This window comes from Salmo salar, chromosome ssa28, assembly GCF_905237065.1.
Source record: "Salmo salar chromosome ssa28, Ssal_v3.1, whole genome shotgun sequence".
NCBI classification, from domain to species: Eukaryota; Metazoa; Chordata; class Actinopteri; order Salmoniformes; family Salmonidae; genus Salmo; species Salmo salar.
The window spans coordinates 33,809,716-33,822,290 of NC_059469.1; the positions used below are offsets into that span (position 1 = coordinate 33,809,716).

Here is a 12,575-nt window from a genome sequence, read left to right on the forward strand (position 1 = left end):
GGTACTGAGTAATGTGTTGTATTGGATTTGCCCCAAACATAACACTTTATTTTCAGGACAAAAAGTTAATTGCTTTGCCACATTTTTGCAGTATTACTTTAGTGCCCTTGTGGCAAATTGGATGCATGTTTTTGAATATTTTTATTCAGTACAGGCTTCCTTCTTTTCACTCTGTCAATCAGGTAATTATTGTGGATTAACTACAATGTTGTTGATCCATCCTCAGTTTTCTCCTATCAGAGCCATTAAATTCTGTAACTATTTTAAAGTCACCATTGGCCTCATGGTGAAATCCCTGTGTGGTTTCCTTCCTCTCTGGCAACTGAGTTAGGAAGGGCACCTATATATTGGTAGTGACTGGGTGTATTGATACGCCATCCAAAGTGAAATGAATAACTTTACCATGCTCAAAGGGATGTTCAACGTTTTTTTTTTACCCATCTACCTATTGGTGCCCTTCTTTGTGAAGCATTGGAAAATCTCCCTTGGCTTTGTGTTTGAATCTGTGTTTGAAATTCACTGCTCAACAGAGGGACCTACAGATCATTGTGTGTGTGGGGTACAAAGATGAGGTAGTCATTCAAAAATCATGTTAAACACTATTACTGCACAAAAACTTTTTATGCGACTTGTTAAGCAAATGTATACACATGAACATATTGAGGCTTGCTATAACAAAGGGTTGAATACTTATTGCCTCAAGATATTTCAGCTTTTAAAGTTTATTAATTTATAAACATTTCTAAAAACATAATTCCACTTTGACATTATGAGGTATTGTGTGTAGGCAAGTGACAAAAAAAGCCTCAATTTAATAAATTTTAAATTCAGGCTGTAACACATCAAAATGTGGAAAAAGTTAAGGGGTGTAAATACTTTCTGAAGGCACTCTATTTAACCCTTTTATTTTGTTGCCGCAAAACTACTTCCATACATTTTTAATACCAGGTTACCTTCAGACGAGTCCCGCCGACATGGGAGGATACGGTGGATTGAGAGGCAGCCCAGATATCTCTAGCTTAAACTGATCGATTTTGATGGGATTTTTGTATTATTTGTTAATTATGTTACTTAGATCGAAGCACGGGTGCATCAATAGACTCTTAAGGATTAAGGTGTCTCCAGAGCCTTTCAAGCATTACCACTGTGGTGTTCAGTAGCGACCCGTCATTCTGGGCAGGTGCCCCACCTGTTTTGAGCCCCAACTGTTTAGATAAAAAGAAATGTTTTGCCTGTTTTGCATGTTATTTTTGCATCAATACGTGTCACATATCAGTTTGCAAACAATGTAAAAAAAAAAGAATCATTGAGTTAATAAAGCCGAATACAAACATGGTATTTTTTGCTTTATTGAGTAAGGCAACTCCTAAATGCAGGTGTTTCAGCCTAGCCAAGCGCTTTCTGTGATGGTGAGGCAGCCAGCGGAAAATACAGAGTGCAGGGGTTGGTAATGTTCTCTAGTTGCGCCGTAATTGGCTCAGTGTTCTGTCACTCATGGGGACACTACATCACCGTACAATCGATGGGGAGAGCTCAAAATTCAAGCCCCTTGGGTGCTGCCATAGATTTACTTTAGAAGTGCCCATCCAAGAAGGCTCAACGTCATTGGCCACAGATAAAATTACGTCAAATCACGTTATATCTGATTGGACTGATCATGTCAACATCATACTTTCAAAATATTAGCTAGCAGACATCATCATAAATCAAGTCGACAATCCACTGGCAAAAACTTTTCAATCCTTGTCATATGAAGAGAAATTATGAAGAGAAATTATAGATAAAACGTATCGGTGCTCATCAGCCATTGGACATAAATATTACACAAGTTGGAAATCGCAAATTCAACAATTAGTGGTTTTGAAGGAATCAGTGGCTAACTGCAAGTGTTGCAAAGCAATCATTAGCCTGCTATTCAGTGGAGAGGGTGTGGTCCAAGTTTGGGTTTAAGGGTCTCTTTTTCAAGCTTAAAAGGATAAACATTCACATGCAACACCATGGGCCAAGAAAAGATTGAATACATTGATCATGCTGTCAATCCAGCATGACGTATGTATGTTCAAAACTACTGGAAACTCGGAAATGGGAAATCTCAGACTTCAATGAGTTCAAGACAACTGGGAACTCTGAAAGAAAATAGCTCCCACTGGGAAAATACATTTTGATCGGTCATCCAACACGGAATTCCAAGTCAGGAACTTTAATGCACCCTAAATTCAGACAATGCCAGACTTTGATGACAAAGTTTGATGACACAATTTGCCCACAAGAAGGACCACCACACCACCTTCATGTTCAAGTGAGCAGAGCACAATAAGGTGAGTCCAACAATGTATTGTATGCTGCTGCATAAATTATGTAATATGCCAGGGAGATATGTATACTGTAAGTAAGTAATACTAAGTGTTTGTTGTGCAGTAAGCTGTTAGTAGCCCATGTGCCTCACCCTAATAATTTGGTCCCTTTCCCCCTCATAACTTAGCCTACCGTTCTGACTTGGTGGTGCACATGTAGCCTATGGCCTGTTTTAGAGAAATGTCATCATTGAATATTGTAAGAGCTTTCATTGTCTGCTTATATGCCCCCTTCGTTTATCCTACAGTTCTGATTTGGTGTACAGGGAGAATACTGTAAGAACGGCTCATGTTCTGAATTCTGTCGCTGTACATTTCAAAAGTGCTGAAAAAAAGTCTTAGCTCGCTCATTAATGTCTTAATCGAAATTACAGATTGCCTCTTATCCTCTCATCTGTCCCTCATGCCATAGTTTGTACATCTCAATTCTTGGTAGAAACCACATTTGTTTAAGCAAGTCAGCCATATCATCTATGTTTTTTAAAAAGGCATTAAATGAGGCTGAATTAACTGTTTCGCTGCCATACAAGGCTCTGCTGATAGCCAGCTGTAGTGGTGCTAAGGATTCACTCCATGGTGCTGAAAAGAAAGCTCTGCTGTTGGAATAGCTTTATGTAGGCCTTAAAAGTTTGTGGGCACCGTTTGTCACTGTTATAGTACAATTAATATATTTAGTTTAGTGTTGTGTAGTGGCTTTGCTGGCATGTATTAAAAAAAATTGAGTTTACCCCACCAAGATTTACATCCTAAAATCTGGAAGTGTTTAAGACAGTAACAGCTCCAACACACTATACTGACCACACACACACACACACACACACACACACACACACACACACACACACACACACACACACACACACACACACACACACACACACACACACCACTCCACCACATGGTGTGCAGCTGTGCAGCACAAATGATGGGCATGCCCATAGTGTACAGCCCAGGCCCAGACGTACATACACCATTCTTAATGTCAGCATTTGTCTGTTGCACGTCATGGTACACTGCTATGTTCTCTGGGCCAGAAGGGGCCAGATGTCGTCCTAGCATTGGAATTCAAAGTAAAACAGGTGGCAGGCTGGAGATTCAGTGTGAGGCACCAAACCATCTAGTCTCTCATGTTAAGTCTATATCACCTTGACAACATGTGGAAAAGCAGATTCTATCATTTCCATGTGATTTAGGGGGACATAATCCAATGGTAGGTTGGATGGGATGTGGTAGAGGAGAGGAGAGGAGAGGAGAGGAGAGGAGAGGAGAGGAGAGGAGAGGAGAGGAGAGGAGAGGAGAGGAGAGGAGAGGAGAGGAGAGGAGAGGAGAAGGGAGGTATTTCAGTACACTCTGCAAGGGGAAGACAATGTTTTGAGTGGAGATATTCAGGGTTATTGCCTGCTGTTTTCATTTTTTTGCACGATGTACAGTATGCATTAATATGTATGTATGTGCCGTTTATGTACAGTACATATATGGAAACATGTACAGTATACACTGAATGAACAAAAAAATAGGAACACCTTCCTAATATTGAGTTGCAACAGTTCAAACCCAAAACCAGGAAGACCCCAAAACAAGGAAGTCCCCAAAACCAGGAAGTCCCCAAAACGTGAAAAGATACATGAGCTACATGAGTGACATCATTTATATTCTCACATGTTCTCCAAATCACATTGATGTGCCATTTGTAAATGAGAAACAGGCCCCACGTCATTGAGACAGCAGGCTGATTGGGGTGGTGAGTTGTGGGCTAGCATCATGCATCATGGGAGAGAAGGATAGTAAAGAATTAATCTGTTGAAAAGGGCTGGTCAAGTTGATGAATATGACTTGTGACCATTAATAATGATGTTGATTTTATCTCTTGGGAATAGATGTGATTTACTCTGGGATGGGTAATGACAGAATAGATGTGATTTACTCTGGGATGGGTAATGACAGAATAGATGTGATTTACTCTGGGATGGGTAATGACAGAATAGATGTGATTTACTCTGGGATGGGTTATGACAGAATAGATGTGATTTACTCTGGGATGGGTAATGACAGAATAGCTGTGATTTACTCTGGGATGGGTAATGACAGAATAAATGTGATTTACTCTGGGATGGGTAATGACAGGATAGATGTGATTTACTCTGGGATGGGTAATGACAGAATAGATGTGATTTACTGTGGGATGGGTAATGACAGGATTGATGTGATTTACTGTGGGATGGGTAATGACATTGTTTGCTTGATTATCTATCTGATATGGTTAAGGAGATGATGTAATGTGTTAGGCCTTGCTTGAATCCATCCTATCTGCTTCATATGGCTTCAATACTGCAATCACAAAAGCTGTGTAAATATCTCACATTGGGGGTCATCGTAAATCACTGTTTGGCACAGCTGCCATTTATTTCAATTAGACAATTATTTATTTGTTCACAAAATAAGGTGTGATCTCATAATTTAACTGGGAGGATTAAAATTCTTCTTTTGATAAATCATTTTGGAATGTTTAAATGAATTAATCCAGCTTGGTATGTGTTTATATTGACATACATCCACACACACACACACACACACACACACACACACACACACACACACACACACACACACACACACGTCATTATTAATTACGGTTGTAATGTTGTCCTAATACATCATATAGTGGGAATAGGTGCGCAGCCTAGTGACGTGATGTGTGCGTGCGTGTAGGTCTACTATGCTTAAAGACGCGTCAGCAGTGGCGCGGTCCCTTTTCCTCAGGAGCAGGATGGAGGTTTTCATTTTCCAGATTGTACAATCATAAAACAAGTGATCCCCCCCATTCCTTAGTAGATTATGTAATAACAATCCTCTCAAAACAGCAATAGGCCTACACTTGATGTCCCTTCTTGACGGCAGTAGCCTGTAAGTATTATCAGACAGCTATAGATTATTTCGCCCGCATGTCGGTTTCTTGGTTGAGTGCCTCGAATATTGATCTGTGCAAGGATTGTATCGAAAATACATGCGTACTTATGGAGTGGTCTATCTGATTTAAGATATTGTGTTCTCCATCATTTGATTGACATTCAATAACTGTAGTTTGACAATATAAACGTGTGTAGGTTTGTCCTATATGGTAGGCTATGGAGCAAAAACATCTTCCAGAACGTGTCGTTTTTCTTTAAATAAATTGATAAAGAAAAACATTTCAACGCAATGGACTACAACCCTCACAATCTAAAACATAACGCCATAACCTAAAATAAAACAGCATTTTTTGCAGAATAAAGAGTGATGACTTTGGGATAAATTAGATGATGTGACCCATAGGGCGGCGTACAGCGTCGTTCGGGTTTAGTGTTTGCCGGGTGTAGGCCATCATGGTAAATAACAATTTGTTCTTAACATTCTTGCCTAGTTATAAAGGTTAAATAAAAATAAAATAAATAAACAGATCATATAGGCAATATTGCGCCCTGTACACAGTATAGCCTAAACTAAATATTTACCCTAACAAAAAGAATAGGTCTAATTGTTTTTAGAGCAAATGTATAAATGTATCTAATCCCACTTTCCCGTTATGAAAAACTCTCTGCTCAGACAAATAAGCCAATGTCCAAAAGTAATCGTGCGAGACGAAAACAAGACACCCAAAACAATCCTTCATGTTCTTTGGGATGTTACTTTTTACGATTGTTCTTTCACAACGTGCTGCTGAATTGAATATTTTTACGGAAAACTACACGCGGCTAACTTCCTCATTCGGATTTTATCTGACTGAGACCATCATTCGTTCGAAGGTGTAGGCTAAATATAATTTGTAAAAAAATAATGCTACATTTTCTAATGGCATGTTGAAATGAATATCGGTGAAAGATCATTAGGCTACTGCCTAAATTACTGCTAAAATAAAATAAAAATAAAAAATTACTCTATTGCACATTGAGTGGCGAAATGCATTTGTGGCAGATGACAGTAACCTAGGCTGCAATTTGGTTTCATTATTTTAAAAGTTGAACAAAATATATTTTGCAGTCTTAAAGGTATGAAATGTGAATAAAATGTGATTCGAATAAAATGTTACTAAAATTAAGTTTATGTGGCACAGACTTAAAATAGAAATAGGGCTACACACATCTTAAATACAATTCCACAAATTAAATTGCATTGATTTTTTTTTAACAGACCAATTATGCTCATGTCTCACATTCTCAAGTGTTTATCATGAAGTCATTTTTTAGGTCTAATTATTTATTCCATAAACAACCTACCAAGTTCATAAACCTGATTTAGCTTGTGGAATGAATAATGTAATTTATGAAGAAATATGAGATAGCCCAATTTACCAGAAAAATGATCTAAACATGTCATTCTAAGGCATAGCCTAACGTGGAAAAGTGATTTGCAATGTGCGGTATAGGCCCAACAGACACAGAAATAGGCGACCACTTTTCCGATGAAAAACACAATAATAAAAATAAAAAGTATAGGCTGCAGACTTTTGTATGTAGGAAACATAAAAGTCAAAAAATTTGCATTTCAAAAAACAACATATACACACTGACTTGTAATGTCAATGTAACATCAAAACGGCGTCATCAAATAAAGCCTACATCTTAATTGTAAAAAAAAAAAACCTAAAAGAATGCACCTTGAGCTTCTTACCAATTATATTATAATGACTTTATTTTTGTCACGCTTGGAGCTATCGCAAATAAATACATTGAGCCCACGGATCCCGTCCTGCATGAAATACACCCAATATAATGTCATTTAGGCCTAGAATCTCCTTTATAAATGTATAGTTCTTGTCCGTATGTCCGACCGTCCTGCATTTTCTACTGGTATCCTAATGCGGATGCCGTGGTGAGTCTCTGTCCATACAAGGCATAGGGAGAGTAATATGAACCTGTTGCAGCGGGCATCTGAATCGAAGCGCCGGGTGGCAGGGGGCTCTTTGAATAGGGGTGATAACGCGTACTCAGTCCCAGAGGGTGATGCGGGCTCCTGAGGGTGAGCGTTCCAGGGCTACCCGGCGCCCCGTTCGGGGGCATGTGCATATGGCAAGCCATGGCGGCCGCGGCAGCGTTGGCTAGCGAAGATGAACCCGGGTACCCTGATATTAACTTCTCCGTCCCCACAAAAGCAGTGTGAGTCCTTAGGTGATTGAGAAGCTCTTCTGAGGAAGAAAAACGCTTGTCACAAGGTCCGTTAGCCGACACCCAATTACAGACGTGTGGCAGAGGGTCATTTGGGAGCATGAAGCCATAGGGGTATAACGGGTGTCCAGCAAAAGATGGCGGCGAGGAATGCACGCTATGCAAAGGGTGAGTTGGGTACATGAGAGGGTATCCTGACTTCAAAGCCGAGGATTCATGGCACTGCGAGGCACCGGAGGCACCGGACAAGTGGCTCGGGCAGTGGTAACTCAGGCAGTACGGGTCTCTGCACAGGCTAGCAGACATTAGAGACGGAGGAGAAGACCTGGACAAGGGGCTCCCAGCCTTACTGCATTGAAGTTGGCTGGCAGCGGCAAACTGAGCGCTTAGTAGTTGACTGCTAGATTTCGTCGGGTCTAAAGTCATTCCATGAGGGATAAAGTGTTGGGGATAGCCTGCATACGCACCTGCTAAACTTCCAGGGTAGGTCATGCCGGAATGCGGTAGGGGAAAAACACTGTGACCAGGTTTGTAGGGAGAGACGGGCGCTACGAGTCCTCCTGAACCCAGAACAGATGATGACGAGGAGACAGATGTGAGTGAGTCTGATGTGATAGCCTTTGAACCAGAAGTGTTCTCCTGGCGTTGGTTAACCTCACCATTAACCCCACATATCCGGCTGTGACTGCTGCTGCCCTCCGTTGTACTGTTTTTATTGCTATCAAATTCCTTCTTCTTTTCTTCGGTGTCTCCCTGCTTACCATCTGACGGCAGCGGAGACACGGAGCGGCAGGAGCTGGGGCTGCCTGTCCTGGGGGTGAACGGCTGGCAGGTGGCGCTAGGCACTCGGAAACTAGCTTTATCTCCACTCAGACTGCCGCTGCCGAATGAGGAATCCTTGTTCTTCTCCGAAGATTTGGAGTAGGGTTTGAAGCTAGATTTGTCTTCATTTCCAATGTCACTCATTTTTAGTGGTCCGGGTTTGGTCTCTTTGTCACTAGATCCATTTGAGGTTACGGATGAGATTTTGGAAGAGGACGAAGAGTCTGGTTTACCGATTTGAGAGCAGGTCTGTGCTAGGAGAGCCAACGGACTTTTCTTGGCATCCAGCTGCGAAATAAGAGAAAATAATACTTATTATTCACGTTTTTACTGTATTGTTTTTTTTATGGGATGTTTAACCAGTATGTTCCTGTTATAAATGCAGTACTTTATGGGCCGCTGGAGAACACCGTTAAATTACGCACAAGTGAATCTATCAACACCTTATACATTCATCTCCAGTTCATTTTACAATTACAATATGATAATAAACTGATATAGTTACAAGAAAAATGGCTTAATACTACCGATATGAAAAAAATATGAAGATTCATTTGTAACTGCCCAAAATCACACTTTTGCTATCTTTATTTTATCACGTCCCCCGTAGCCCGTAGCCTTTGTGGTGCTTACCTCGATGGGACTGATAGGGGTTGATGGCAAAGGTTGAAGGTACTCCGGGTGCAAAATATGACCTCCCCGTGCGGTAAGCATTTTCAAAATCTTTATGGGTATACGATTAGCCTGCCTTAAAGGGTCTGAGGGAGAGACGAGATGAAGAAATGGCTTGTTGATTATCGCTGCGTCCTTCTCCCCTGAAGAACTGCTCTCCCAAACCGGATTCACGACACTATTTCTCAGTACAGACAATGCAGGCGATGTGATCATGACCTAATTCTCATTGAAATGGGAGAAAAAATACATTTGATGTTCACGAAGAAAACAAAAAACCCGCATCAAAGTAACATGTTGTTATATAGCACCGTAGTTCGATATTAAAAACAGTAAATAGATAAACTTCGTCTAATCCTTATTGGAGGAGGAGAAGATCAGAACATATCCCGTTCATATCGCGGCAGGAGTGTGCGGCTGCATCCTTTCTCAGTGTCGCTGTGTGCGAGTGTGTCAGTGGCAGCAGCACGTCTTGTGCGTTTGCTCTCTACGTTGGATGCAGTAGAAAAACTCTTCTCCCTTCAGCAGCATCTGAATTTGTCTCGAGATTAAAGCCTTTGCCGCCTTCCAATCAAATGAGCCCCTGAGGTGATTGGAGGGTCAAGGGAATGTGACGTCGCCTCATCAAACGGGCGTATTATTTATCCTGGGGATATCCTGGGAATTACTTAAACCATGTCCATTGACATAAATAGTCTATTCGTTTTATGGGAAGTGTTGTTGTTGTAAACATGTTATGCATGTAGAATAAATGTAATATCAACAGTACGTATATACCCCAACCAGAAGCCATGGATTACAGGCAATATCCGGACTCCAACCCAGATGCTTATAAGAAATCCCGTTATGCCCTCCGACGAACCATCTAACAGAGTCCTACAACACCGGCTCCGACGCTCGTTGGATGTGGCAGGGCTTGCAAACTATTATGGACTACAAAGGGAAGCACAGCCGTGAGCTTCCCAGTGACACAAGCCCACCAGACGAGCTAAATGACTTTTATGCTCGCTTCGAGGCAAGCAACACTGAAGCATGCATGAGAGCACCAACTGTTCTGGACGACTGTGTGATCACTCTCTCCGTAGCCGATGTGAGTAAGACCTTGAAACAGGTCAACATTCACAAGGCCGCAGGGCCAGTCGGATTACCAGGATGTGTACTCCGACCATGCGCTGACCAACTGGCAACTGTCTGACATTTCCAACCTGTCCTTGACCGAGTGTGTAATACCAACATGTTTCAAGCAGACCACACAGGTCCAATTCTGTGAGCTTGTGTGGCCTACCACTTGTGTGGCCTACCGCTGAGCCATTGTTGCTCCTAAATGTTTCCACTTCACAATAACAACAGTTACAGTTGACCTGGGCAGCTCTAGCAGGGCAGAAATTCGACAAACTGACTTGTTGGAAAGGTGGCATCCTATGACGTTTTCACCTTGAAAGTCACTGAGCTCTTCAGTAAGGCCATTCTACTGCCAATGTTTGTCTATGGAGATTGCATGGCTGTGTGCTCGATTTTATACACAACAGCAACGGGTGTGGCTGAAATAGCCGACTCCACTAAATTGACAAGGGTGTCCACATACTTTTGTATACATAGTGTACATGCGTGCGGCTTTTCAGTATGGTTAGTTATTCTCCATTGAAACACTCGCTGACATCAGTGTGCTGTGGCACTACCGTAGAATGTGCATGTCCCAGGTGTTCACCCCCACACACTCCCAAGCCCTCGGTCAATCATACTCTTTGTCATCTGTCAATTTGTCCCTATACTGCCAGTTATGTGTCAGTTGTCTAGATTCAGGTCATCTGCAGCAGTAGCAGTCAAAGTGAAAGAGGAGAGGAGATAGTGTGCCAGCCTGATCCTCCTTCCAATGCCCGAGGTTTCCATTCCAAATAGAACCCTATTCCCTATCTAGTGCACTACCTTTGACCGAAACAGTATGGGCTCTGGTCAAAAGTAGTGCACTATATAGGGATTAGTGTGCCGTTTGTGACGCAGTCTAAAGTAGACAACTCTCATGTCATCATATTTCACCACCACTGAAGACTGACATATTCGATTAGGCAGCGCAGCTCCAAGGGACAGTAATTCAGGGTTGATAGAAAATATCAAATATTGTTTTCGTATTTTGAGTTGAAAAGTGCACAATGTTTGTTTATATTGACTGTGGTTCAAATTCAATTTATTCACATGTTTGTTCTCTCATAATATTGTAAAATGTCGCCTAGTATTGTTTGTCTTTTCATTAGGCCAATGTGTCAGAATTCAAATATGACAACTGGAGAAAAAAAATTGACTGATGCATAAAGTCCCAAAAATACCAAACTCCTTATTTTCAATTTATCTGATGGGAAACCCTAAAATCAGTAGTTTGACATTTGATTTAGTTTAGATTGAGGTACTCAATTTGCCCAATCAAAATTATGATAAACATAAATTGTCACATCTAAACAAGATATTATGAATGCAATCTGCCCTATAGGATAATTTCCCCTGACAACAAGTAAAAATACTTGGGGTATCTGTACTTTATTTGACTATTTATATTTTTTGCTAACTTTTACTTTTACTTCACTACATTACTTACATTTTCCCTGACACCCATAAGTACTCGTTACATTTTGACAGGGAAATGGTCCAATTCACACACTTATCAAGAGAACATCCCTGGTCATCCCTACTGCCTCTGATCTGGTGGACTCAATAAACACACATGCTTTGTTTGTAAATTATGTCTGAGTGTTGGAGTATGCACCTGGCTATCTGTCAATAAAAAACAAACAAGAAAATTGTGCCGTCTGGTTTGCTTAATATAAGGACTTTGAGATGGTTTACACTTTAACTTTTAATTTGATACATAAGTACATTTTATCATTCCATTTACTTTTGATACTTAAGTATATTTACAACCAAATACTATTAGACTTTTACTCAGGTCATATTTTACTGCGTGACTTTCACTTTTACTTGAGTGATTTTCTATTAAGCTATCTTTACTTTTACTCAAGTATTACAATTGAGTACTTTTTCCACCACTGCTGACAACTTGCATACTACGTCACTCACATGATAAGATGCCTGTTGCATTTGACCAATTATACAAGCTAAAAGGCTCAACAACTATTTGTCATTCATTTGATTTTAGTTTGTTCCTAAACCAAAACGTCATAGCGTAATATCACCTAATTTAAGTGTAATGCTGATCAGACGTATTTTTTATTGATAACTGCTGTTTTTGGCAACGGCTGTCAGGCTCCCAACACAGCGTGTGAGTTATTAGGGTGACCATACATTTCCAACGTCAAGCAAAAACTCATTTTATTGTCCACGTGATGGATAGCCCACTGCACCCGACACCAAGTACTCGACATTATCCTTAATCGGAAACATATTTTTTTCCGTTGCCATAATTCTTGACATTCAAATATAACGTTTGAAATCCCTACCCATATTTTCACACCAGTGACGTGTTTATGGATCACTCTCTACATGATGCAAATATAATTATGTATAATTATTTACAGCACAGACTCTCTGAGGACAGTCACGGTGGTTGGAGATTAATGCAGGATGGGTAACTGAT

The 12,575-nt window shown here is 40.7% G+C and overlaps 1 protein-coding gene across 1 annotated transcript; it reads right to left on the reverse strand.

The window, feature by feature from the left end:
• Positions 1 to 4,728: 4,728 nt before the first annotated feature.
• Positions 4,729 to 9,499, reverse strand: LOC106589875 (zinc finger protein 503). The gene is made up of 2 exons (XM_014180283.2): positions 8,951 to 9,499; positions 4,729 to 8,605 (listed from the first exon to the last, which is right to left on the reverse strand). Exons 1-2 carry the CDS (start codon positions 9,203 to 9,205, stop codon positions 7,175 to 7,177), a joined length of 1,686 nt encoding a protein of 561 aa, XP_014035758.1. The 5' UTR covers positions 9,206 to 9,499; the 3' UTR covers positions 4,729 to 7,174.
• Positions 9,500 to 12,575: the final 3,076 nt, after the last annotated feature.